At 42.7% G+C, this 26,852-nt stretch overlaps 1 protein-coding gene across 5 annotated transcripts in view; it reads left to right on the top strand.

Moving 5' to 3' along the window:
* The window catches only part of IL34 (interleukin 34), an 851,078-nt gene that overhangs the window by 499,558 nt on the left and 324,668 nt on the right, over positions 1–26,852 (top strand). The window contains exon 6 of one of the 5 annotated variants that reach the window (XM_085639836.1): positions 14,809–16,125. The exons of 3 other annotated variants lie outside the window; for them this stretch is intronic. In XM_085639836.1, coding sequence (XP_085495962.1) covers positions 14,809–15,041 — 233 coding nt within the window. In that variant the 3' untranslated portion in view covers positions 15,042–16,125. Of the gene's footprint in view, positions 1–14,808; positions 16,126–26,852 lie in introns of those variants that run through there. One more of the 5 variants, XM_085639837.1, reaches the window with a different exon arrangement.

The raw sequence follows: 26,852 nt of genomic DNA, 5'->3' as shown, positions 1-26,852 counted from the left end.
GTCTTGCATCCTGATTGTTCCCCATGCAATACTTCACATGCATCCCCTTCAAGAATGGTTAACAAGTCAGTGGAACCAGTCGCAGGGTCATTTGACCGATCCAGTGTTGGTAGATGGCCGCACCCATCGCTCTCTACAGTGGTAGAACCCACAAAATGTATCTAAAGGGCGGCCCTTCATCTACCCTGTTCAACAGATGCATCGCTCACTGGTTGGGGTGCTCACTTAATCCATCACACAATCCAAGGATTATGGAGTCTAAAGCACAAATGTTTCCATATAAATCACCTAAAACTACTAGCAGTGTTTCTAGCGCTCAAAGCCTTTCAAATTCGCCTCGTAGGCAAAGCTGTCCTAGTCCGCACTGACAACATGACTGCTATGTACTATATACAAAAACGGGAGGGGGGACACTCTCTCCAACTGTGGTGCCTAGCACAAGCCATTTGGAAATGGGCTATAGACCTCAAAATGTATCTCTTGGCAGAGCATCTTCCATAAGTAAACAATCAGATTGCAGACCTTCTCAGCAGACAGAAGCAGCAAATCCACTAGTGGGAACTTCATCCTCAGGTTCTAATCCCCTACTTTCAGGAATGGGGATTTCCTCACATAGACCTATTCACCACAGCCCAAAACGCAAAATGCCCAAGCTTTGCCTCCAGGTTCCCACACCCACTCTCCAAAGGCAATGCCCTATGGATGAACTGATCAGGGATATTTGCTTATGCTTTTCCGCCTCTTCCACTCATTCTGTTGGTAGTTCAGAAGCTCAGGCAAGCATCCCTCACACTGATTCTGATTGCTCCCACATGGGCACGTCAACCTTGGTTCACCACCCTCCTGCAGCTGTCAGTAGTTCCGCCAGTCTCCTCACTCAGAGCCATGGAGAAATCAGGCATCCAAATCCCAAAGAACTGAACCTGGCGATCTGGCTCCTGAAGTCATAGAGTTTGATTATTTACAACTACCACCAGACTGTATGAATACCCTAAAAGAGTCTAGAAAGCCTACTACTAGGGCATGTTATGCAGCAAAATGGAAACGGTTTGTTATCTATTGTAGCAGTAACAATATTAATCCTTCATGATGCTTCTGTGCAGACCATCATCTGCTATCTATTACATTTACATCAAATCTGGACTAGCCTATACATCCATTCGCTTACATCTAGCAGCAGTTGCTGCATACTTACAAAACAGACAACACTTACCTCTATTCATAGTACCAGTGATTAAAGCCTATATGGAAGGATTACAAAGAGTGATACTACCAAGAGTCCCACCTGCACCAGTATGGAACCTAAACATTGTCCTTACAAGGCTAATGGGTCCACCATTTGAACCAATGCATAGGTGTCAATTACAGTTCCTCTCATGGAAGGTTGCTTTTCTCATCGCAATCACATCACTAAGGAGAGTTGGTGAACTCCAGGCATTAACTATACAAGCTGCTCAAAGACCGAGTGGTTCTTCAAACCAATCCTAAATTTCTTCCTAAAGTAGTTTCCGCTTTTCATATCAATCAATCAGTTGAGTTACCTGTGTTCTTTTCTCAACCTGATTCTGTAGCAGAACGAGCTCTACACACACTTGATGTTAGAAGATCTCTACTATATTATGCAGAAAGAACAAAAGAATTCCGCAAAACAAAGAATCTTTTTGTTGCTTTTTTGCCACCACACAAAGGCAATCCCTTATCTAAATCAGGTATTGCAAGATGGATCGTGAAATGTATCTAGACATGTTATCTGAAAGCAAGCAAAAATAACTTTGCTAATACCCACAGAGCGCATTCCACTCACAATATAGGGGCTACTATAGCCTTCTTAGGGAATATTCCACTAGCTGACATCTGTAAGGCAGCAACATGGTCTACACCACACACATTCACCAAGCACTATTGTGTAGATGTGTTAGCGAGGCAACAAGCTAATGTAGGCCAGGCAGTACTTAAAACACTGTTCCAAACAATTACAACAACTACAGGTTAGCCAACGCTTTGGGAGTATACTTCTGTATAGTCTATGCAAAGCATGAGATCTACAGATCACATGCCTCAATCGGATAATGTTACTTACCCAGTAAGCATCTGTTCTTGGCATGTAGAGCTGTAGATTCACATGTGCCCACCCGCCTCCCCGGGCACCAATAGTTGTTGCAGTTTTCACTTTACATACATACGCATAGACATCTCTATTCTACACTTACTAACTCCATTCTCACCTTCTGTGGGGAAACAATCCAACAATGGAGTCGATGCCCATGCGCACTATCACTGAAAGGAGGAGTCACCTTACCTCTGGACTCGAAAGACTTCTTAGAAGAAAAACAACTTGCAAACATCCGGACCCAACACTAGATGGCAGGAGTCTGCAAAGCATTTGAATCTACAGCTCTACATGCCAAGAACAGAGGCTTACTGGGTAAGTAACATTATCCTTCCCACTTTCCCTATCCATAGGGTGCACCCAGTGTCCAGGAGGCCTCAGGGACCAGTGCACTGTGCAGCCTGTTGAGATAGGTAACACCAATGGGTTCAGATTACATCCTGTCTTTACTATGCTGAATGTGTTGAAGCATATAGGGATGCTTGAGCGGTTAGATTGTGTGTCCTCGTGTGAGTAATGTTTGACTCGGTTGCCTGGAATGTCTTGGCTGGTGCAATTCTCTTGATTTAGATCCCATCTTGTTTGCCCTAGCATTAGTGCACCCCGCACCAACTTCATGTATGCCTCAATTAAAGAAGTGCTTGGCACACAGTCTAGCGCATGGGTACTCAAACATTTGCCCAGGGGCCACAATGTTTGTGGTGTGACCGAGGGCCGCACTGGTGCCAGCATGGTGGCGGTAGGGGGTCTGGGTAGGTCAGGGAATATGCAAGGAGGTCTTAGAACATGTTAAATAAATGGGCAAGCATTTATCTGCTTGTTATAAATGCTTGTCCGTTTAAAAAAAAAAAAGAAAATCTGAATATTAGCACTCACCAGATGGTGCTGCTGTTTACCAGGGGGCCGCATGTAAAGGTCAAGGAGGCCGCAATCGGCCCCTGGGCCCTACTTTGAGTATCACTCGTCTAGTGTCTGGCACACTGATCTAAGCTTTGGCACACTGATCTAGTATTTGGTATTCTGATCTAGTGTCTGGCACAGTGATCCTGTGTCTGGCACACTGATCTAGTGTGTAGCACATGTATCTAGTGTCTGGTGTACTGATCTAGTCTTTGGAATGCCGATCTAGTATTTGGAATTCTGATCTAGTGTCGGCACATAGACCAAGTGTTTGGGGATGTGGATCATTTGAAGATGAACTGGTCAGACACCCCACGCAGGCGCCTTCTTCGTCTTTGCTCAGCTTAGTGTTACCACACCTGTGCTTTGGTTTGCTTGCTCATCCTTGTTCACCACCGCCCAGTTCGGTACTCCTGGTCCCACTGTAGTGGGGAGAGAGAATTAAGGCATGCCTGCGGCCTTCCGTCCGCACAGGAGGTCTACGCCACATCCTGATGTTCCTGCACAAATAAGGAGAAATTAACCATGGCAGACAGTTCTCACCATCTGCTGCTGCAGGTGCAGGAAGGGCTTTATTAATACATACTCGGCTATACCTTACTACATTTAGAAATTATATGTTAAAACATAGAGACAACATAAACAAGAGTTTTAAAATGTCACCATCCATAAACCACTACATTTGTCTAATTTATGTGCTTTGTTCTATTTCTTTTCAAGGTATGCGTCAATAAATTTGAACTGATTGTTACTTGTTGAATTTCCACAAAAATAACTCCCACTGTTGAAATAAGGCTGAAGCCTCACACATTTAGAAATACCACCAAGTCCACTGTTTGACTAGAGACATAACCTAGTGTTACAGCTCCTATGCAATTCTAGTTCTATTTTACTGTTGTGTATATTCCAGAAGTTCAATTAAATTTGCATTTTGTCTATTTTTTTGGTCTGTGTCCAATGTTTTCAATTCATGTGCATGAGACAAGGGGGGTGCTGTCAACCGTTAGTGGACAGTAGTTGCCTCTGAAGACTAAAAGGAACACATGCATGAGCTGACAATTAATAATTCACCAAATTACACCAACAAAGTTGACTCAGCTCTGAAAAGTTAAAAGAGCAAGTACATGTACACACGTATATCCCTTGTATTATATATGTGTTATTTGTATAGCATGAACCCAGCCTCCCTTGGAAGGACACTGCTGGTGTGTTTTACATGGTGTCAGTGAGAAGAGCGGATCCTGACCATCAGCAACAGGGCAGGTTCTAGATTACAAAGGGCCTTTAGATGAGGAAAGAACTTCTCTTTCTCCCCCATTAAGAGTTATTTATGCAGAATGGCGATTTGTATGACACAAACACGCTTTCTTTTCCCATGCGTTCCCTTAACAACGCGGATGGAACAACAAATGTGTCAGAACCAGGCATTCCATTTACAACGCGTCATTACAATGACTTGCCTTAGGGGGGCGCTGGACTTTGAAATCGTATAATTTACTATGCCAACTCCAGTCCCTGCAACAGTAGGGAAAGCTTTGGACTTTAATGTCCGGCGCCGCTTTAGCTAATGCATTTTGTTTTAACTACTTTCGTTGTAAATTGAATGCGTGGGTCAGACGCGTTTGTTGTTCTGCCCGCATTGCAAAGGCAACGCGTTGTTCCGCAGTCATGGTATTTGCTGTTTCCTGAATGGAGTAGTTTAGTGTGGAGAACTTGTGTATACACTTCTGTTTGCACGTTTTTGCAATTCTGATTCTAGAATTGGAGTAGGAAGGGATTTCACCTAGAACAGTTGTGAAGGCAATTCCAATGAGCGGTGTCCTTGTTTGAGCTTTCCTTCAATAAATCCTGACATTAACTTACTTGTTCTTCAACTCATCATTACAATTTAGCGATGAGCTGGCCTGTAAAACACATTGAGGAGTTTTCTATGAGCTGATGGTCCCCACTGTGCTGTGCAGCTGTTCTGCATGGAGCCTCACATTTATTTTGTCTTGCTGGTATTGATGGCGCACTAATGAAAAATGTACATGTGAATTTGCATAACGAAATTCAGAGCTGCAAGGGTTCAAGCTTGCTGTGAAGCATTTGCAGTTAATTTCATGCGACTCCTATGTTCTTCTACAATGGTTATCCTCATGCGCTGGGCAGCTGTCCAGCGCATCATCACCTAGTCACGTTGTGCTCATGACGCAAAGGTTGCTCCCTACGTATTTGTAACAAGCACATTAAAGGGGACGGGGCCAGGTCCCGAAATGTGCCCCCAAAGTCCCAACTTACTTGTTTTCCTCAGATCGTCATCGATAGGGAGTTGAATGACGATCGCCTGTCTGACGTTTTGGTAATCAATTGTAGGTTTTAGTAGCAACAATTGTGGTAATTTCTCATTGTCACAAGCAAGCTCAACACCTCCCACTTGACCTATATTTCTTTTGCTAAGGCTAGATGAGCTCAATTGGGCCATTTACATGAGAGACAAAATTCACAGCATTATAATATTTTTTTATTAGACCATTATTTTTCTTTTTTTTATTTTCATTTGATCATTTCATTTTTTATCAAAAAAGGTTAAAAACATAAATTATATTCAAAGTATTCATTCCTTGTTTCCATTTTCATTTGCGAAAATGTTATATATTTGATATTTTTACAAGGAGAAAACAATCACTATAGATCAATTCATTTACATGAAACCTTTGTCTTGGTCCCGGTCCACCAAAACCACGTCAGGATAACATATAGGTCTTCGGGATGTTTTAAATTACTCAGCTGGAGCTCAATGTGAACCTTTTATAACTCAAACCGGTGTGGAAACAAAGAAACAAGCAAAGAACAAGATATATCCTTAACCCCATATCTATAAGAATACAGGGTCGATTGATGTGCCATTATTTTATTAGGTTCTTGTAAACACGGACGTAACCTCATTATTCTGGTGTGATTCATCCATTTGTTTATACGAATCACATATTCAACTCATATACCCCAACCACTTGCCTACAATCGTTTTTATTGGTGGTCCTGAAGAAAGTGGTCACATATTTTCTTATACCACCGAAACTTGCGTTGACCATTCTATGCTATACCCGGCCTGCAACACGGTCACAAAGACTTAACAACATCTGTCTCTTGTATGACCATTTAGTGTATGTGATCTCGGTAGGGTATGATATGTTGTGGAGTATGAATAAGAATGCATGTGTGTGTTAGAGGATAGCATATGTTGATGGGTCAATACACTGGGGTTGTCAAAAAAGACATTTCATGTAAATTAATTGATCTATAATGATTGTTTTCTCCTTGTAAAAATATCAAATGTATAACATTTTATTTTTGCAAATGAAAACGGAAACAAGGAATTAATACTTTGAATATAATGTATGTTTTTAACCTTTTTTGATAAAAAAATGAAATGATCAAATGAAAAAATAAAAATAATGGTCTAATAAAAAAATATTATAATGCTTTGAGTTTTGTCTCTCATGTACATGGCCCAATTGAGCTGATCTAGCCGTAGCAATAGAAATATAGGTCAATTGGGAGGTGTTGAGCTTGCTTTTGATTATTTTCCCCTTTTCTCCCAGACCTAAAAGTATATTTGAAGGGGGTCCTCATATGTATGTGTATTTCTCATTGCCACCACCCTACAATCCTGTGATGGTGGAACAAAATAAGTACCAGTTGCTGCCAGAGTAAATTTACATCATGTGTGCAGCACAGACCTTTTGTCTCACTCCTCAGGCATTCCTACCTGGTCCGGGAGAACTAGTTATGAAATGGCCAGAGCGGAGATAATATTTTATGACTTATGGGGCATATTCACAACAAAAGCTCCAAAATAGCTAACGCCGTGCTCCATCACTTTAGAAATGCAGGGATGCACCGTATTTATAATAATACGGTGCACCCATGCGTTTCTCCCTGCGTTGGCGCTAAACTCAGCTGCCTGGCGCCAACGCAGGCACCCTTGCACTACAGTGCAAGGGTGCCTGCATTGAGGGAATTATTGTTTATGTGCAGGAAGGTGTCCCTTCCTGCACATAAACAATTATTCATGGCTTTCGCTGTTTCTATGTGTTCTGCAGAATGCCCCATTCACCACAGGAACATCTTTAAACGTGACGGTCCTGTGGCAATAGGGGCTTGTAAATATGCCCCTATGTTTCCACAATTTTGGATGAGAAGTTTTTGTCAATTAAAAAGAAAAAAAAACATTAGCATACCTTAGGATCTGAGGGTCTCAGCATCTACAATCACATTGAGAAAAAAACCTTGTACCTCAGAAGAAACTGATATGTTTAAAAATACAATTCATAAAGTGTATTAGTATTTTTCTACCTCTGTGTACGTAGTGGTGGATAGGTCCAATATTTTTCAGTGTAAATAAGGTGATACCCCACCAACTGGTGACTATGTGAATGTTTTTTTTTCTTTTTAAACTAAGTATTCCTTACATATGTGGTACTTTGCATGATGAATTTATTCAGGACTAAACTGTTATACACTATAATAGCATATGTCTTATGGAAAAATTATGGGTAAATAGAGACTAACCCTTACAGGAAATTATAGCTATGGCCAAATTAGCTTTGTTGAATATATTTATTAAGGAATCTGTACACACAGTTTCTGATGAAAGGAACTTTTTTATGAAAGGAAATGACAATTTTATGAACATTCTACACAAAGAAAAATATAAGAAAACTATGCAGTCTGCATTCACCACAGCCAAGGATTCTGGCTTCTTGTTGTAGTAATAGTCACCTAACTCATGAGAAATCATGTCCAGCTTTAAAACAAAAATGCTCTTATTGTGGCATTATTGGACATAATTTCAGAGTATCCAAGAGAAGGTGTGCAGTTCCCCAAGTGAAGTGTGTACTGGAGAGTGAAGGGGGTGAAACGTCAGATGGAGAGGAAGTGAAGAATGACAGGTGTGTTTTGAGAATCAATTATGAAGAGCTAAGTGTTGATCAGTCTGTCAAATACAAAGTGGTGTGTGAAATGAGTATTGGAGGTGTTCATATTTAATTGCGGTGGAAATTGTTCTCTGTCACAAATGTAACGGAGTACCCTATTCACCAAACCCTTGGGCTTTCCCCTCTATTTTGAGTTTGTCCGATCCTCAGTTTTCCGATGGCAGTTCCCCCTCTGGCTCTGCCATTAGAAAACTTATTCCGACGGCCCTAAAGAGTTGGGGCAGGCGGAGAAAGGGCATTAGACCACCCACGCTGTGTAGTACAGACTGCCCTCATATCCAGAGAGAAAACTCTCAGGGTGTGGAGACATCCATTTTTTATATCTAAAAACAGAAATGTTTTGTGTTTGGCAGTCTATAAGACAGCAGCTGTGGACAAAACACAGTGATTACTGTTGGGAAGGAGGCAAACTCGAAATATGTTAGTCTTCTGTCCATCAGAGTGGCGGACGTAATGATGGACAGAGTAAAGACCACTAAGGAATAAATCAACCACTAAGTTTCTACAAAGTAGAAAGGAGAAGGAGAGCATAGAGCCTCTTCCTGAGTTAAGTAATGTGCCCTCAGATCCTACCTAACAATTCACCCCACATGCCCTCTTTATATTTTGCTCCCAATTCTTCCTTTCCTTCTTCTGCCCCAGCTGAGCAGCTGCCTCACGCTTGCCCGAGTTGTGCAGGCCACCAGCTGTGGCCTCATGCGGAGATGTTCTTCCAGAAGATCAGTACTTTAGCTTTGTCCAAGTTGAGTTGGAGGCAGTTGTCTCGCATCCATTCGGCTACATAGGTCTTGGCATTGGAGAAGTTGGTTATGACACTGGCTGAGTCCTTGGTGAGTGAGAGGATCAGCTGAGTGTGGTCACATAATGGCAGGCAAGTTCCCCTTTCAGTAGTCACTTGTAAGTGCCAATAAGCAACAGCAGAGTACCTCACTCCAGCACTGCCCTGAGCTGGCAAGTGTGAGGATGCCCAGTTCCACCCCTTCCTGTCTCTTTACTGATGATTTATGAAAAAACAGTACTATGGGGTTAACAGCAGTGTACCCATCCATCTTAGCCACCTCTAGCAATCTTGTCTGTAATTGCAAGTGAAAATTGTACTTTTTAGGCTTTGTGGGTGAGTACTTTTAAATGCGGGTAACACCCTCAAATAACCCAGGCACTCGAGCCACTTAGCCCCTTCCCTTGAGATATACCGGTAATAATTTGGTAGAGACACTTGCTAGAGTTCTACGGTTGCATTTTATTATTAATTTTAAAAAATTCACTCGCATGTGGGTTATCATCATGCACCACATAAATCAAAATCGATTTCATTCAGAATAAGCATCAGTAAAGTCAGAGACCACTGTCGATGTTGCAGTTACTTAATTTTGCTGGATGCCCACCATTTTGGGGGTGACCATGAAGCAGCGCACCCTGCCTGCAAGTTTGTGTGTGTGTATATATATATATTCACTGAAAAAAACATAGGTTTCAGGCACGTTATAGTTAGAAATTAGCATTTAAGAAGCCTTAGAAATTCACTGAAAAAACCAGGTTTTAGGGACGTTATAGTTAGTTGGACATTTCTCTCGTACAAAACCATAGAAATTCCCCCATTATAGTTAGTTCAGCTAACTATAACTCGCGCATCCGCAATGCACTTCTGATGACGTCACATATTACATCATTCATGACATGGTCACTGACATCACTGATGACATCACTGATGACATCTCTAATATATATTAAATTATATATCAAAACTTTTTATTTCTTTAATTTCTCAGGAACTACTGAACGGATATACACCATTTAACAAAAAGGGATCTTTCTGAACCAAGATCTACGTTTTTGCCAAATTTGGTGTAATTCCGTTCAGCAGTTAGGGCTGTACCTTTGTCTTAAGTTTCCTATGGAAAATAACATGGGGAAAACGCGTTTTGGGACCCCCCCTTTTTTCTCGGCTGGATGAATCACCCCGAAACTTTAAAGACAGGAGCGCCCCACCAGTTTTGAAAATTTCGTGAAGATTCGTCAAATGGCGCCAAAGTTATTGTCAAATCAAAAAACGCTTTTCCTATGGAAACTAGGTCCTAACTCGCCAGTAGGTAATATATATATATATATATATATATATATTATATGCGTTTTTCACTTTGTCAGCCCATGAAGAAGTGCGCGCAGTGCACGAAACGCGTCGGCAAATTGACAATTAATTTGAATGTTTGTTTGCACTTTGCAGCTGCAGCTCTCCCAATAAACCGCTAAGAACTTACCTTGTGCTGTGAGGATTTCACTAAGGGGACAATTCTTTGTTTTGGATATGTTGCGGCCAGTCCAGCCGCGGTGGAAGCCCTGCTGTGTTTCACGGCCCGTGTGCTGGCGCCAACCGACGTCGGCATTTGGAGGCACAAGGTGCGGGAGGAGAGTCAGATGGTGCCGCTGCCCTGATGTAAGCTCTCATCAACCCACTGGGGACTTTGAATCCGTTATTAGCGATTACCAGCAAGAAATCCACTGTGATAATACTATCAGGCACTACAGCAACCAGAAGGCAGTTGGACTGTCTCCGCCCACATGGGCAAGTATCATAAAGAAATACAGGTGTCCTGTTTGCTTGCGATTTTCACTTTGTCAGCCCATGAAGAAGTGCGCGCAGCACACAAAACGCTTCGGCGAATTGACAATTAATTTGAATGTTTGTTTGCACTTTGCAGCTGCAGCTCTCCCAATAAACCGCTAAGAACTTACCTTGTGCTGTGAGGCTTTCACTAAAGGGACAACTCTTTGTTTTGGATATGTTGCGGCCAGTCCAGCCGCGGTGGAAGCCCTGCTCTGTTTCACAGCCCGTGTGCTGGCGCCAACCGACGTCGGCATTTGGAAGCACAAGGTGCGGGAGGAGAGCCAGATGGTGCCGCTGCCCTGATGTAAGCTCTCATCAACCCACTGGGGACTTTGAATCTGTTATTAGCGATTACCCGCAAGAAATCCACTGTGATAATACTATCAGGCACTACAGCAACCAGCAGGCAGTTGGACTGTCTCCGCCCACATGGGCAAGTATCGTAAAGAAATACAGGTGTCCTGCTTGCTTGCGGTTTTCACTTTGTCAGCCCATGAAGAAGTGCGCGCAGCGCGCGAAACGCGTCGGCGAATTGACAATTAATTTGAATGTTTGTTTGCACTTTGCAGCTGCAGCTCTCCCAATAAACTGCTAAGGACTTACCTTGTGCTGTGAGGCTTTCACTAAGGGGACAACTCTTTGTTTTGGATATGTTGCGGCCAGTCCAGCCACGGTGGAAGCCCTGCTGTGTTTCACGGCCCGTGTGCTGGCGCCAACCGACGTCGGCATTTGGAGGCACAAGGTGCTGGAGGAGAGTCAGATGTTGCCGCTGCGTGATGTAAGCTCTAATCAATCCACTGGGGACTTTGAATCTGTTATTAGCGATTACCGGCAAGAAATCCACTGTGATAATACTATCAGGCACTACAGCTGCAGCTCTCCCAATAAACCGATAAGAACTTACCTTGTGCAGTGTATATGTGTGTAAGAGTATATAACTATCTACTGTGCTTAACACTGCCAATCGCTCATAAATTTGTTGCTGGACTACTTTTCGACGATAGAAGGAATAACTCCTAGTCTCGCCCCTCATGGCCGCCTTGAATGAATCCCACACTACATTCTCAGAAGCTGTGCCAACATTGAAATCAAAAAATTCGCTGATCCAGTATTTCATATGCTCTATATAAGCCTGCTCTGTCAGCAGTTTCCTTACAAACGTCCAAGCCCTAAGTTCTAGTGCTCTCTGTGGCAGAATACATTCTACAATAAGAAAATTGTGATCAGATAATACCCTTGGATCAGATAATACCCTTGAGTATTTTGGTCAGGATCTAGCCGCAAAAGTTATGCAATATCGCTCTGAGATGTTCGAAATGGGAGAGCGGTCAGGTAGGGTTATGGCAAAGAGACTTCAGCAGAAGGGGCTGGCTAATTATGTAACTAAGATACAGAACCCACAAGGTCAGCTTATTGAGACTCCAGTAGGGATCCTTGAGGTATTTCAGCAGTTCTATAAAAACCTATACAATGAAGTCAGTAATGGCGTCATAAACTTAGACCAGCATGCTGCAACCTTTTTGGCAAATATTCCAACTACCCAACCTACCGATCAACAGAAGAGTGTTCTCTCGGCCCCCATTGAGTGGGAGGAGGTTGAGACAGCAATCAGAGCACTGGCCAATGGCAAGGCAGCAGGCCCTGATGCAGTCCCATTAGAGTTTTATAAAGTGTTCACTCAGGAGACCCGTCGGGCTCTTCTCTCAGTTCTTAGGGCTGCACAATTGGGAAGCATTCCTGAGTCCTGGACCTTGACTAATATTATTCTTTTTAAGAAAAAAGACAAATCTGAATTGGATCCTGCCTCATTTAGGCTTATTTCACTTATAAACTCTGACAATAAAATCTTCGCCAAGATCTTGTCATCTAGACTAGCAGCTGTAATCACCCCTTTGGTCTCGTTACGCCAGCATGGTTTTATCCCAGGCAGAGATACAGCAAATCATGTATCTCGAGCAGTGGCTTTATTGGACTGGGCCCAGGCTACATCATCACCTGTAGGGGCGATCCTGCTGGATGCTGAAAAAGCGTTCGACAGGGTCGCCTGGCCATTTCTCTGGGCAGTTCTTGGTTGGCAGGGCTTGGGCCCTGAATTTATTCATGCAGTCCAATCTTTGTATATTACCCCTAAAGCCACTGTCTCGGTTTCTGGGTTAGTTTCTAAGCCATTCACAGTAGGAAGGGGCACTCGTCAGGGCTGCCCGTGTTCCCCTCTGCTCTTTGCGCTGTATATAGAGCCTTTCTTATATTTAATTGAGAAAGCGCCAGATATCAATCCAGTTACGATTCATTCAACGGATTATAAGGTTTTAGCTTATGCCGACGACATTGTCGTTCTGACTTCAGATGTCTCGTCTGCCTATACGGCTGTTAAAACTATAGCAGCTCAGTATGGAGCCTATTCTGGCTATAAACTTAATGCTGCTAAGACCCAAGTTATTCAATCTGCAGCTATGGGTCCCTCGGATGCTCCGATAGTGCAGTCTGCAAAATATCTGGGTGTATATATTACATCACAAGTTAGCACTATCCCAGATCTAAACATTTTGCCTATAATTAATTCGGTTAAAATAATATTGGCAAGGTTGGACAATCTCCATCTTTCGCTTTACGGCAGATGCAATCTTCTTAAGATGTTGATCCTGCCTAAATTCCTATATATATTTAGAACAGTACCCTTAGAGGTGCCTCAATCCAGCTTAGCTTTGGCAGATAGAATTTGCAGCAGGTTTCTTTGGGGTTATAGACAACCCAGAAGGGCGGCTAAATGGATGCTCCAGCCTCGCTCACGTGGTGGCTGGGGGGTCCCCAGCTTATTATTCTATTTTTGGTCTTCAATGATTCAATATTTTGGCTTACCATTGTTGGGAGATGCTGCCGCCCCCTCCTTGGCCTGCAGCCCCTCAATCTTTGAAATTGGGCTGGGGGAAGATGTCAAACGAGTTTTAGTTCGGGTTCTAGAACCTAGTTATTATAAAAGAACTAGGTTCAAGGTCATCTGGTTCATGTTTTCGGTATGGCGTAAGGTCTGCCGCAAATTTTCAGTTTCCAACATTAACTTCTATACACCCTTTTCTGCAGCTCGGCTTTTGCCAGCAGTCTTCCAGGATCAAGTTACCTTTAACTGGTCAGCTCTAGGAATAAATGTACTTGGCAACCTAGGACATGAAGGGAGGCTCGCTTCTTTTGCATGCCTTAAGGAGAAGCATCTGCTTAATACATTTGATTTCTTTAAATATTTACAGTTACGCAGTTTTATAGAGAGAAGTAAACTCAAGTCCAAAGCACTATTTGGGAGGATAATTTTGTTTGAGCTTATTGCTAAGCACTCTAAAATTGGGGTAATCTATCGCCATTTACTTACAAGGCTTCCTGATGATATTACTAACTCTACGATAAAACTAGAAGCCAAATTCGGTGTAACAGGAATAGATATAGTTACTATCCTGGAACTAGCATGTAGGGTCCTCATTTCAGGTAGTCTACGATCCCAGTCCTACATGGCTCTATTTGACCTATATTATACCCCAGCCAAGATATCTAAGTGGGCGGGTTGTGGGGGGCATAGCTGCCCAAGGTGTGGGTCAATGGCGGCTGATGATGTCCACATGTTTTTCGGATGTCAGAAGCTGAAGCCTTTTTTGAAGGAAGTAGAGCAGTTCCTCAATGTCAATCTTGGGATTTCTGCTGTTCTCTCCTCCGAGTTAGTTATCTGTGGGTATCAAAGCAATAGTGAACATATTCGGCCTCGTTATTCCTCAGCTTTTTTGTTAATTGCTATGGCCATGGTTCGCCTTTGTATCACCTCGGAGTGGATAAGTCCGGTGCCACCTACCTTTTTTGACTGGAGAGGGAGGATTCTAGCATTACATAACTTGGAGTCTGCAGTCTGGGCTAGGTGGGGTAGAGTTAGGTGTGACTTTGGTAAAAAGATCTGGGCTCCGCTTGAAGTTTGGATAGGCCAGTAGCTGATGTCCTATTTAGTTTAAAGCAGTTGGGCTCTTACTATTACTGCAAAATGATATATAATGTCTCCTATCGATAGATTGTACTGTAATTATTGATGAAGGTAGCATCCTTGTATATTTGTTTTTGTCAATGCATATTGTGTTGAGGATTATCTAGCAAGTTTTGTGATAGGAATGCATATGTCTATAATTAACCTGTATTTTTTCTTTTTCTTTCTCTTCGTTTTTTTTTGTCTTGAACTAAAGTCTGGTTCTTCCTTGTCTTTTTCTTCTTTGTTGTAATCACGAGCTTAAATAAAAATAAAAAAAATAAAAATAAAAATAAAAAAAAGCAACCAGCAGGCAGTTGGACTGTCTCCGCCCACATGGGCAAGTATCGTAAAGAAATACAGGTGACCTGCTTGCTTGCGGTTTTCACTTTGTCAGCCCATGAAGAAGTGCGCGCAGCGCACGAAACGCGTCGACGAATTGACAATTAATTTGAATGTTTGTTTGCACTTTGCGGCTGCAGCTCTCCCAATAAACCGATAAGAACTTACCTTATGCAGTGTATATGTGTGTAAGAGTATATAACTATCTATATGTGAGAGTGTGTGATTGAGGGAGTGCCTGTATGGATGGGTGTGTGCTTGTATTAGTAATTGTATAAGAGTGTCAGAATTTGTTAGTATTTTTATGAGTAAGTGAACTTGAGTGTGTTTAACTGTATAGGTGAGTAAATTGGACTTTGATTAATTATTTGCATGACTGACTAGGTGTGTCAGTACCTCAATGGATAATTGGCGGTGTGTGAGTGTCTATATAGGTGTATAAATGCATATGATAGTCCTGTATGGAGTGACTGTAAGTATGAGTGACTGCACAGGTGAGTGAGTGGAGAGGTATGTAGACCTAAGAGTCAATGAGTGGGTATGTAGTTATTGGTATTGGAGTATCTATGGTTTTCAAAATGGCCGTCTGAAATTTTGAGTCGGTGTATCAAAGGTTATATTAGGGTGTGAGAAGATGCACTAATTTATCACATGGATGACGTCATCAGTGATGTCATTTGAGATGTCATCAGTGATGTCACTGACCATGTCATGAGTGATGTAATATGTGACGTCATCAGCATTGCAAGATTTGCAAAAGAGTCCTATCGAGAGGGGATGCTAACAAGAAATACTATTGCGGCACGGCAAGTATGATGAAGCACATGAGGACCCTTCATCCGAACAATCTTGCACAACTAGAGTGCCGACGGATGAGAAACACTCCTGCTCCTGCGCCATCCACCTCATCGCAGCCGAGCACACCAAGAGTGCATCCATCAGCCCAAACCTTGGACATCTGTCCTCAATTTCAATTTTTAAAAGTGCTCTGCACTAAGTGCAATAAGACTTTGTGCTATGGTGAGCAGTCGATCGATCTGATCTGCCGCTGGCAAGAAAGTCACATTTGCTAGTTTTTTTAGTTCTTATTATTGTTCCCTGAAGTTCATTGTTTGGTGTCTCCTGTTTTGTTTTTTGGTTTTTTTTTTTGCAGAAAAGCCAAAAAAAATTAAAAATTGTTCGGAAAACCCCCAAAAAATGATAAAAGAAGATAGAAGAAAAAAAAAAGTTCTTGTAAGAACTAACTTTCCTGGTTTAAAAAAAGAGCTAAATGTCTTTGTTAGTGTTAGTTTAGATGAATGTATGTGTAGTATGTAATTGACTGAATGAATGCATTAGTAGCGTATGGTGAATGTATAAGTGCAGAACTATGAAGAAGTGCTGAAGCATCACACAGTAACCTCTTTAACTGCAGTGTGCTGTAGTACTTCCGAAGCACAGGGATGCAACATATGTACATAAATATGTTGTAAATCTATGCTTCTCTCTGCACGGCTGCTTAAACTGCAGCCATGTGGTGACACAGGCACCCTTGCACCATAGTGCAAGGATATCTGTGTCATGTGCTGTTTGTTTTTCTGCAGGAAGACACACCTTCCTGCACAAAAACAATGAGAAAATGCATTTTTCTTCTTCAATGTATGCTGAACATTTCAGCATGCATTGAAGATATAAAAATGTGGAGAAATTAAAACAATTCTCCTTGTTGTGCTTTCCTACACCAATTTTAGAATGGTGCAGCATTCACACACATATCGAGATTTATGATTTCTGATAAATCTAGACATGTGTCTTGTTCTATGAGTATTAAATGCAATCATGCACAACCACACTTATAGAACATCCTTTCAACACAAAGTGGTGTGCATGAGGAGGTTATATTTACATGGAGTATAAAAAGTGCACAGAGTGCCTTTTCCTCTCTTTGTAAATATGAAAGAGTAACTTGCACAATAACTATGTTACAAAAAGATTTTCAAAAGAGTTCTGTTACAAGAGGATCCTAACAAAAAATACTCATGCGGCACAGCAAGTATGATGAAACACCTAAGGATCCTTCATCCAAACAATCTTGCACGAGAAGAGTGCAAACAGATGAGAAACACTCCTGTTCTGTATCTGTAAAAAAGAATCACAAATGTATATTAATAACTTTAAAAATTATACTATTCCATTACTGTACAAACACATTTTATATAAATACTGACTAAGAAACTATGGCCCTGAACCACAAGTGTGACGATGGTTAAAACACTACATGCATAGGGCATACTACTTTGAAGCAGTTCATGCCCTAAAGCCTACCTCACTAAAACTCTACTTGCTAACTGACTAAATGATTACAGTACTATAAGGAGACATACTGGGTGAGTGACAGGGTGTTTGCTAGAAGAGTATGAATACTAACTCGGGAATTGAAGGTGTGAAACACAACTGTGTAGGTGATTAGAGGACTGCATCCATACTGCATAGGCATTTAAAGCAGTCCATGTGCTAAGGCCTGGCTCACTGCATGACTACTTGGGTACTGACTGAATGATTAGAGTACAGTAAGGAGAGTGCCTAGGTGAATTTATAAGTGCTAGGCTTTTCGCACAGGGAATGGATTAGTACTTGGTACTGAATGGGTCACTAGAGGAGTGCAAAGGCAGTGACAAGATGTTTGCTGGACTGTATGGATACTGACTAGGAAATTGAAAGTGTGAAAGACAAGTGTCTAGGTGGTTAGAAGACTGCATGCATAGTGGATAGGGGTTTGAAGCAGTCCATGTGCTAAGGCCTGGCTCAGTACATGAATACTTAGGCAGTGACTGAATCATTAGAGTACTGGAAAGAGAGTGCCTTGGTGAATTTATAAGTGTTTGGGTTTTGGCACAGTGAATGGATTAGTACATGGTGTTGAATAGGTCACTAGAGGACTGCAAAGGGAGTGACAGGGTGTTTCCTGGAAGTGTATGGATACTGACTAGGGAATTGAAGGTGTGAAAGACAATTGTGTAGGTGGTTAGAGGACTGCATGCATAGTGGATAGGGGTTTGAAGCAGTCCATATAGTAAGGCCTGGGTCACTGGATGAGTACTTGGGTACTGACTGAATGATTAGAGTACTGCAAGGAGAGTGCCATGGGTGAATTTATTAGGGTTTGGCGCAGTGAATGGATTAGTACATGATGCTTAATAAGGTAACTAGAGGAGTGCAAGGGGAGTGACAGGGTGTTTGCTGGAAGTGTATGGATACTGACTGGGTAATTGAAGGTGTGAAAGACAAGTGTGTAGGTGGTTAGAGGACTGCATGCATAGTGGATAGGGGTTTGAAGAAGTCCATGTGCTAAGGCCTGGCTCAGTGCATGAATACTTAGGCAGTGACTGAATCATTGGAGTACTGGAAAGAGAGTGTCTTGGTGAATTTATAAGTGTTTGGGTTTTGGCACAGTGAATGGATTAGTACATGGTGTTGAATAGGTCACTAGAGGACTGCAAAGGGAGTGACAGGGTGTTTCCTGGTAGTGTTTGGATACTGACTAGGGAATTGAAGGTGTAAAAGACAAGTGTATAGTATGTTAGAACACTACATGCATAACGCATAGACAGTTGAAGCAGTTTATTTGGTACTTAGAAACTGACTAAATAATCAGACTACTTCTAGGACAGTGCTTAGGTAAAACGTTTACATTTTCAGTTCTGCCACAGTGAAGAGAATAGTACATGGTACTGCACCTTAGTGTCAAACCCTGACTCATTTTATCGAAGCATAAGCCATAACTGTCTTCTAATGATACTAAAACTTCACAACATGACAGGTTAAAACAGTTATCTGTCAGCAAATACACAATGTTACCAAATGCTTCTCTCACAATCCTTACCCAAATGCACACAGACTCACAGTGTGATTTTAGACAAGCAGCACTATCCTAGGAGTTTACCAAAACTCATTCACTAGTCTAGAAGAGTTAATGGTACTGCACACAATCTACATATTTAAGTACAGCACATCAGTGTCAAAGCATGACTCATTTAATCAACGCATAAGCAAAGACTGGATTCTAATGATACTAAAACTTCACAACATGACAGGTTTTAAAAAAGTTATCTGTCAGCAAATACATGATGTCACCAAATGCTTCTCTCACAGTGATCCCAAATACACACTAACTCACAGTGTGATTCTAGACAAGCACCACTATCCCTAGGTGTTTACCAAAACTCATTCACTACAGTGCAAGTGGTAAGGGAACTGCACACAATCTACATATTTTAGAACTGCACTTTTCTGTCAAAGCCTGACTCATTTAATCAAAGCATAAGCCATAACTGTCTTCTAATGCTACTAAAACTTCACAACATGACAGGTTAAAACAGTTATCTGTCAGCAAATACACAATGTTACCAAATGTTTCTCTCACAGTGGTTCCCAAATGCACACATACTCACTGTGTGATTCTAGACAAACAGCACTATCCCTTGCACTATGCCAAAACACATTTCTTCATCTAGAAGTAGTACTACATTTTAGTATAGAAACATAACATAACTCATTTCACAAATTCATAAACAATGACTGGTTTCTAATTCTACCAAAATATAAAAACAGCACAGTTATCTGTCTGCAAACACATCAAAAACACAAATGCTTATCACAGAATGGTTTCTACATGCACACACACTGTCAATAAGATTGTAGAGAAAAAAAGTACTCCCTACACTTTAGCAGGAGAAATACATTAGTCTGATTAAAATCAAAATAGTCTACATACATCCCCTCACAATTAAATAGCTCATCTTTCAAGTTCTTTTGTAGATTAAGAAGTATATCAGTCACTCACCATATTTTCTACAGAATCTCTGCACTGTGCACCTCTCAACAAAAACAAAGAATGGAAAAGTTTCCCTTTCATTTTCCACACATATACATGTAAACATCAAATCACAATCCTTCACACATAAACTCAAAAGCAAACACACATTTCTATTGGTTAAACATTTCAACCCTTTCCAACTGAAATACATTTCAATCCTTCCCCCAATCTGCCTTCTGCCTGTTACCCCTAGAAACAGGTCATGGAACACTGCACTGAGCACACAGGTCAGAAGTTCAGCACACAATGTTCCTACACAAGAGAGGAAGTGTGCTTCACTTTTCAACATATCAGCTAATCATATATAATGTTCCTTACAATCTGTTTTTGTTAACCAATAAGAATCATACCTTTAAAAAACAGAAATATACACCCTACCTTTCAGTGTACAAAGTAGTCATACAACCAATGATTTCTTGTCTTTTTAAAAAAACAATCCGTGGATCCGCGCACCCAACGCGATAGGATGCGCGAATTTCGCCGTTTAAAAAACAAACAAAAAAGGGGGCCCCAGGGGGTCCTTCTGGGACCCCCTGAGCACTTCTTGAGGGTCAGAGTATTTCCACTCTGCCCCCTTTATATGTTTTACACACTTATTCCCCTTGCATCTTCAGCCTCGCTTCTACCGAGGCAGAAAATGGCTGCCAACAGTTCCTGGTTTCGAATGTAGAGAGACACTCGACAGCCAATCAGCATTCAGCGTGCGATCGGGAGGGTGCGCGCTCGGTTCGGGGAGGGTGCGCTCACGGTGTGGGTAGGGTCCGCGGATCCTCCGCTGCCATAGATATTTATGTACTTTTAACTATTATTTTCTCAGGAGCTACTGAACGGATTCACACCATTTATGCAAAAGGCACGAGTCTGAACTGAGGACTACCTCTTTGCCAAATTTGTTGTCATTCCGTTCAGCGGTTCGGGCTGTAGCTGCGACAACAGGTCCTATGGGAAATTGCATGGGGAAAACGCATTTTGGGATCCCCCTTTTTTCTCGGCCCCCGCTTGACGAATCACCACAAAATTTTCAGGTAGGAGCAGAGCGGAGCTGGCCAAAAGTTTGGAAAATTTCGCGAGGATTCATCAACCAGCGCCAGACTTATTGGGAATAGAATGTTGCGGATTTCCTATGGAAAATAGGTCCTAACTATAACTACCTACTGGCGACCACCAGTAGGTAATATATATATATACATATATACAAAACACTCCTCCGCCGTTTAGCGCTTCACTGTGCTGAAGAAAGGAGCATGGACCACATCTCAGTGCATACAATTAGTTTATTTTCTTAAGGTATGCCAGCCATAACGCGTTTCAACTCCGTAGAGCCTTGATCACATGGCCCATTATATATATATATATATATATATATATATATATATATATATATATCGCGCTTAGTCTCCAAAAGCAGCCGTGATATTCACTGCCTCAAATCAGAGTGCGGACCACAAAATCCATTACGCCATTAAAAGTTTTTATTCAGCCTCAGCTCACACGATCGACATGACGCGTTTCGGTCCCGGAAAGACCTTGATCACATGACGCGCTACACATCTCGCGGTGTCCTAAATTGCGTTTTTTTACATTTTTTTATAATTCATTTAAAGGGGACATGCTAGTGAGGTTCGGTTCGATCATAGACATAGAGGAAATTTCACATGTGAGTTTGTACATTGTCAAATTATCACATTTAGTGTGCAAAATAGCAAATTGTTAAAATTATTACAAAATTGCTAAAATATCTACAATAATCGACCTTGTCAATTTGATGTACATATTTATGTGGCCAGTTTTTATATTTTAATTAGACACAGTCAGTCAAATTTAAAAAAATCAATCTCATTTAAATAAATAAATAAGCTAAAAGCATAAATATTGCTGCTATGTCAAGAAAAAACCTTTCCTTCTATATGGCCATACTTATTTGCGTGTACATGTACATATGTATATATATGGGTGCCACCAAGACCCTCCAGGTATAAATACCAGGTAGCAAAGTGTCTAAGTAGACTGGTTATGTTTTGGACACTATGGTGAAATCAAAAAAAGGGTCCTGATCAATATTTTAACAACCTCATATTTTCTTGTTTGCATGTGGGGTAAGTGTATGTGGGGAGAAGAAAAACAAACGAAAATCCTTTTCTTACCTAAAGTGCTTAGTGCTGTGTGTACATTTTACCCAAATTCCAAAAATGATTTTTTACTTTGTTTAAAAAAGAAGAACCCGATGTGTAAGTGTGGTTATTTGAGAAGTGCAAATGTGCAAAAACGGCATAAGGAAATATAGAATATGGACATAATGTTCCATCCTATTAGTTTTCTTGTAGATCTCAGTTTTCCTTAAATTAATCTAGTTTTTCCCAAGAAGTTCAATTATTGGACAGTAGAGCTACTTGTTCAGATTTTACCCCGATTTAACTATGACGAAAGATGTTAGTGGCAGAGATTCACAAACACGTGTATAGGTCTTCGGTTTGGTTGAGGCCATTGGGGTGCTTAGTATCCAGATTTAGGATATATCTGGTTTCTAGTTATATATATATAATGGGCCACAATTTATATGAATCATTAGCTTGTTGTATGCACACGCTAACTATTCAAAGTTGTTCTAACTGTAACAACACCTCTGAGGCCTGAAGCTTTCATTGCTGATTTAAAGTTGTTGAAAATGTGCTTTCACGTTTTTCTTTTCCTTGCAGCAATGTGATAATCTTGAATAGCTAATAAGAGTAGCTCATTGTTTTGTTTGTAGAAAAGTTAGTTTTACTCAATAGTCTAGTGTGCTTTACATCATGTGTAGGGAATGAGAAGATCCTTCTGTAGCAGGCAGACCGGACTGTTGCTCTCTCCAATGCAGTGCAGCTCTGTGCTCCTTTGTTCTATGATGGGAAAGAGGGGCGTTTACCTGGCACAGAAGATGGTGTAACCTGATTGGACCCATCTTTGGGAATATGTGGGAAAGAACTCTGAAGGAACTTTATTATTTTAACTGTTTCTTAATTTAGTTAGAGCGGATCCTATCCTGACTTTGCTAAGGGAAGACCTTTCCATAACTCTTCAACTTGAGACCCTATATTCTTAAGTTCTCAAGTAAGACTCTTGAATATTTATGCCCTTTACTTTGAGCGTTAACTTGGTTCATCTCAGGTTGACATTTTCTGCTTGGGATTTCCCCTTTGCTACTTTCAGGTGTTTTATTTAGACTAGGGAAGTTTCTTTATGGAACTGATATAGATTCTATTTTGCATTTTTGTCCTGTATTACTATTTGCATTGTTCTTTACCTGACATATCTAGGGGGACTGATTAACAATACTGAAATTAATGCTTACATGATTGATTGATTTATTGATTGATTCACTAAATGAATAAAATGTGCAACTTTGATTAATTTGCTAATAAACCTTTATGTTTGGAAACCATCCTCTCTTTCATTCTTTTAGAGCCAAATTGGTTGCACTGTAAAATTAAAATGAGGTTGTGATGTTAGCTCGCAGAATACACTTTCAGCTAACAACCACAGGTCCCAGCCGTGGCCCATGCAGATAAGAGCGGTGGGGCTGGGTGGGGAAGGATTTCGACAGACGATGACAAGAGAGCATTCATTATTTATTTAATTTTCCCTCGTCATCTGTCGAAATCCATCCCCACCCGTCCCCACTGCTCTTACCTGCACGAGCCATGGCTGAACGGTCCATACGATCAGTAGCGCAATCTGTTTGATGACTACACCAGAGCCAGAAGATATAGAAAAATGTGCTGCATCAATTGGTAGTGAATGAGGATGTTTTATTACTGAAGTGTAGGGAGCTGCAAAATACCCCAGTAACAATAAAAAAATCTGCCAAAGCCTTGCACATGTCCCTGAAGCCCATGGTCCTATTTAGAGTATCAGTGGTGTTCCGGTATTTCTGAGAGTGGTTGCTGTGTTCTAGGAGTGAGTATAAGCAGGGTTATGTGTCACTAATTGTGTGCTGTCAAGTTTTGCGGTATTTGTGCTGATGTGTGTCTTGGGCTGCAGTGTTAAGATTAATGTGCTTCTTTGTATAAATTGCTTGTTCGTGTAAATGCACATGCACTTGTTGTTATGTTGTAGGTGGTTATCACACTCAACATAATCTAAAGTCCTGGGATGGTGTCATGTATTTCCTACTAATCCGTAGGATCTGCGCATTGTTTGTACAACGTAAACTAAGGACTTGGTGTCAAGACTGATTCCGGGGAGGAGCTTAGCGCGCATCCAAGATGGTCGCGTGAGCACAGGGCTCCCCGGACCCTCGCCACTCCTCGCAATTTATCCTGATTTCTCGGACGGACTCTCGAAGGTGAACCTCGACTGAGTCCATAACTCTTTCCAGAATTTAAATCGGACTTGGGCGACCAGAATTACAGCACTTTGAACTTTTGAGGCCCACCTGGAGGCCGTGCCGGGGACTTGGTGATTTGTGGAGCCGGGACGTAGTTGAACAACAACGGCAGTGGGACCTCATCGGTGGCCGTACCCCCACTTTCGGTTTCGTTTCCGGATCCTGACATGGTCTGATTGAGAGACCGTTTCGCTCGGCCGGGGACCAATCCAGCCTCCATTTAGTGTCATCGCTGCCTCCTCATTATAGCCTCTTGGGTCAAGTCATGACTTTCTCCGGACCGTACGAGCCAGCTTCTTGGCCTGTTGGTGCCCGACCTGCCGGCGGCCATTTTCACCTGGTCTTGCGGGCCCCTCCGGGGTGCATCTTCCAACATGACGGGCAGGGATGAACCCGAGAGGCGGAAGACCAAGACGTCTCTTCGTGGGGGACCGTTCCAGACAAATGTTATGGACCGTTACACTCAAGCCAAAGGATCCCCCGGGCTCTCCAGCAGTACCCCGGAGGACGCCAGAGACGACCCTTCTGCCCCTGTTGACTTGTCCCTGCAGGACATTATGGGCGCCATCACCGGCATGAAGGAGACCATCGGCCAGCAGTATGAGGCTCTGGCTCGTAAAATTGACACGGTCGCCATTGATGTCACTCTAATCAGGGCCGACCTGTCTAAGACTAACGAGAAGGTGAAGTCATTGGATTTGAAGACTTCCAGCCTCACGGCCGATGTGTCGGAACTTCACACAGACCTTGGCACTCTGAAATCGGCCAACGACCTGATGTCCCATCGGCTGGAGGATTTTGAGAACAGGGCAAGACGCAACAACATTCGCGTCATAGGTGTTCCAGAGAATCCCGAGACTCGTTCGGTTGACCTCCTGGTCGAAGATCTAATCCTCACCCATCTTGCCCCTTCTGGACTGAGCAAGTTTTTCGCTGTGGAGCGTGCACATCGTGTCCCGGGCGGTAAGCCCAAGCCTGGCGCTCCTCCGAGGCCTATCATCGCAAAACTTTTTCATTTCAGAGACCGTGATGCGATTTTGCAGGCTTCGAGAGTGCACGGCCCGGTGAAATTTGAAAACTCCTCTGTCAATTTTTTCCCGGACTTCACTCAACTTGTCCAGAGACAGAGGATGGGCTTTCAGGGGGTTAAGAGACGTCTCCGGGACCTGGGATTGAAGTATGCTATGCTTTTCCCTACCAGGCTTCGAGTGGAATACGAAGAACGGACCTTCTTTTTCGAGCGACCGGACAATGTGAGTGACTGGTTGGATTCCCTGCCTGGTCGGGGCGATCAAACGGGGCACCCTGGCGGTGCCGAGGGTGGTGAGCCTACACAGAAGTGACCTTTCGGTCCCTAACCTTGACAATCGGACATTGCTCAGTTGGGTTTTACTTCTTTTGTATATTTTGCCTTATAGTAGTTCGCGTCCGGGTGGCGGGTGGAGACGGGCCTCTCTCCTCCTCCGGGGTCTTTTTGTAGAATGGGATTGTTAGGGTGACAGGCACACTGCATTTTGGGGTGGCTTTTTAGTCTGCAGGGGTGCAGGGAGGGGGGAGTTGTAATGGGTTTCGGTTGGGGGGTGGGAGGGGGTGTTTGTGTTCGTGTTTTCTTTTCTCAAGGCGGCATATTGGTTCTTTCTCTGCTTCAGGTGTCCTGCTCTCTGTGGGGAGACTCATGCAACTCTTGTGGGGATGGGGGGTAGTGGGTTGAGGTTGATATCTTGGAACGTCAATGGATTGGGGGATCGTATTAAACGGGGTGTTGTACTGCAATATTTGCGTCGTTTGACTCCTGATGTGGTACTCCTGCAGGAGACGCATTTGGTCGGCAATGTGTGTCATGCTATGAATAGGTGGGGATACCGATTGGTTGCACACTCCGGGTTCACCACTGGTTCCAGAGGGGTTGGTATTCTGGTCCTGTCTTCCCTCCCACTAGAGATTGATAATGTCATCCTTGACGACAGAGGGCGTTATGCCGCCCTAACCGGTAGGTGGGAGGGTAAGACTCTTTCTTTAGTCACGATATATGTTCCCCCAGGCCTCCAGACCTCCACTTTCTCTGATGTTGGTCGGATGTTGCTGGAACTCCCCAATAGTCTTCTCCTTATGGGTGGGGACTTCAATTACGTGCTATCCGGCGATCTGGATCGCCACCCCCCCAGGGCCCTTCCCGTTTCCCAATCATGGCTTGGTGGGTTTTTGGACACCTTTGGTCTGGTGGATTGCTGGAGGTTAATGCATCCGACGCAATGTCAATACACCTTCCACTCCGGGGCTCATGGGAGTCTCTCCAGGCTTGATTACTTCCTCATGCCCACGGCACAGTCCCCCCACGTTGGGGAGGTTAGACACTTGGCCCGGGGCATTTCAGATCACTCCCCTGTGTGGCTTCTTTTCGACACGGGGACGCAAGCCGCGGGGCGGAACGCCCCTATTAACCCTTGGCATCTGCGCAACCCCAAGACTCGCAACAGCCTCATTAAGTCGCTCGACCACTACTTCCTGGAGAACGAGGGGTCTGTTTTGTCCTCAGTGTCCCTGTGGGAAGCCTTCAAAACTGTTATTCATGGACAGGCCCTATCTTTAATAGTCGAGACCAAGAAAGCTAGGAATGGGGAGGTCGTGAGGCTGGAGGCCGAAATACTGGAGTTGGAGGCTGATCTAGACTTAGGTGTCACCCAGGATAGGCTTCACGCCC

The sequence above is a fragment of the Triturus cristatus genome, chromosome 12 (assembly GCF_964204655.1).
Source record: "Triturus cristatus chromosome 12, aTriCri1.1, whole genome shotgun sequence".
Taxonomy (NCBI): domain Eukaryota; kingdom Metazoa; phylum Chordata; class Amphibia; order Caudata; family Salamandridae; genus Triturus; species Triturus cristatus.
Note: the sequence above shows the minus strand (reverse complement) of the source record. Positions and strands in the feature narration are given on the sequence as shown.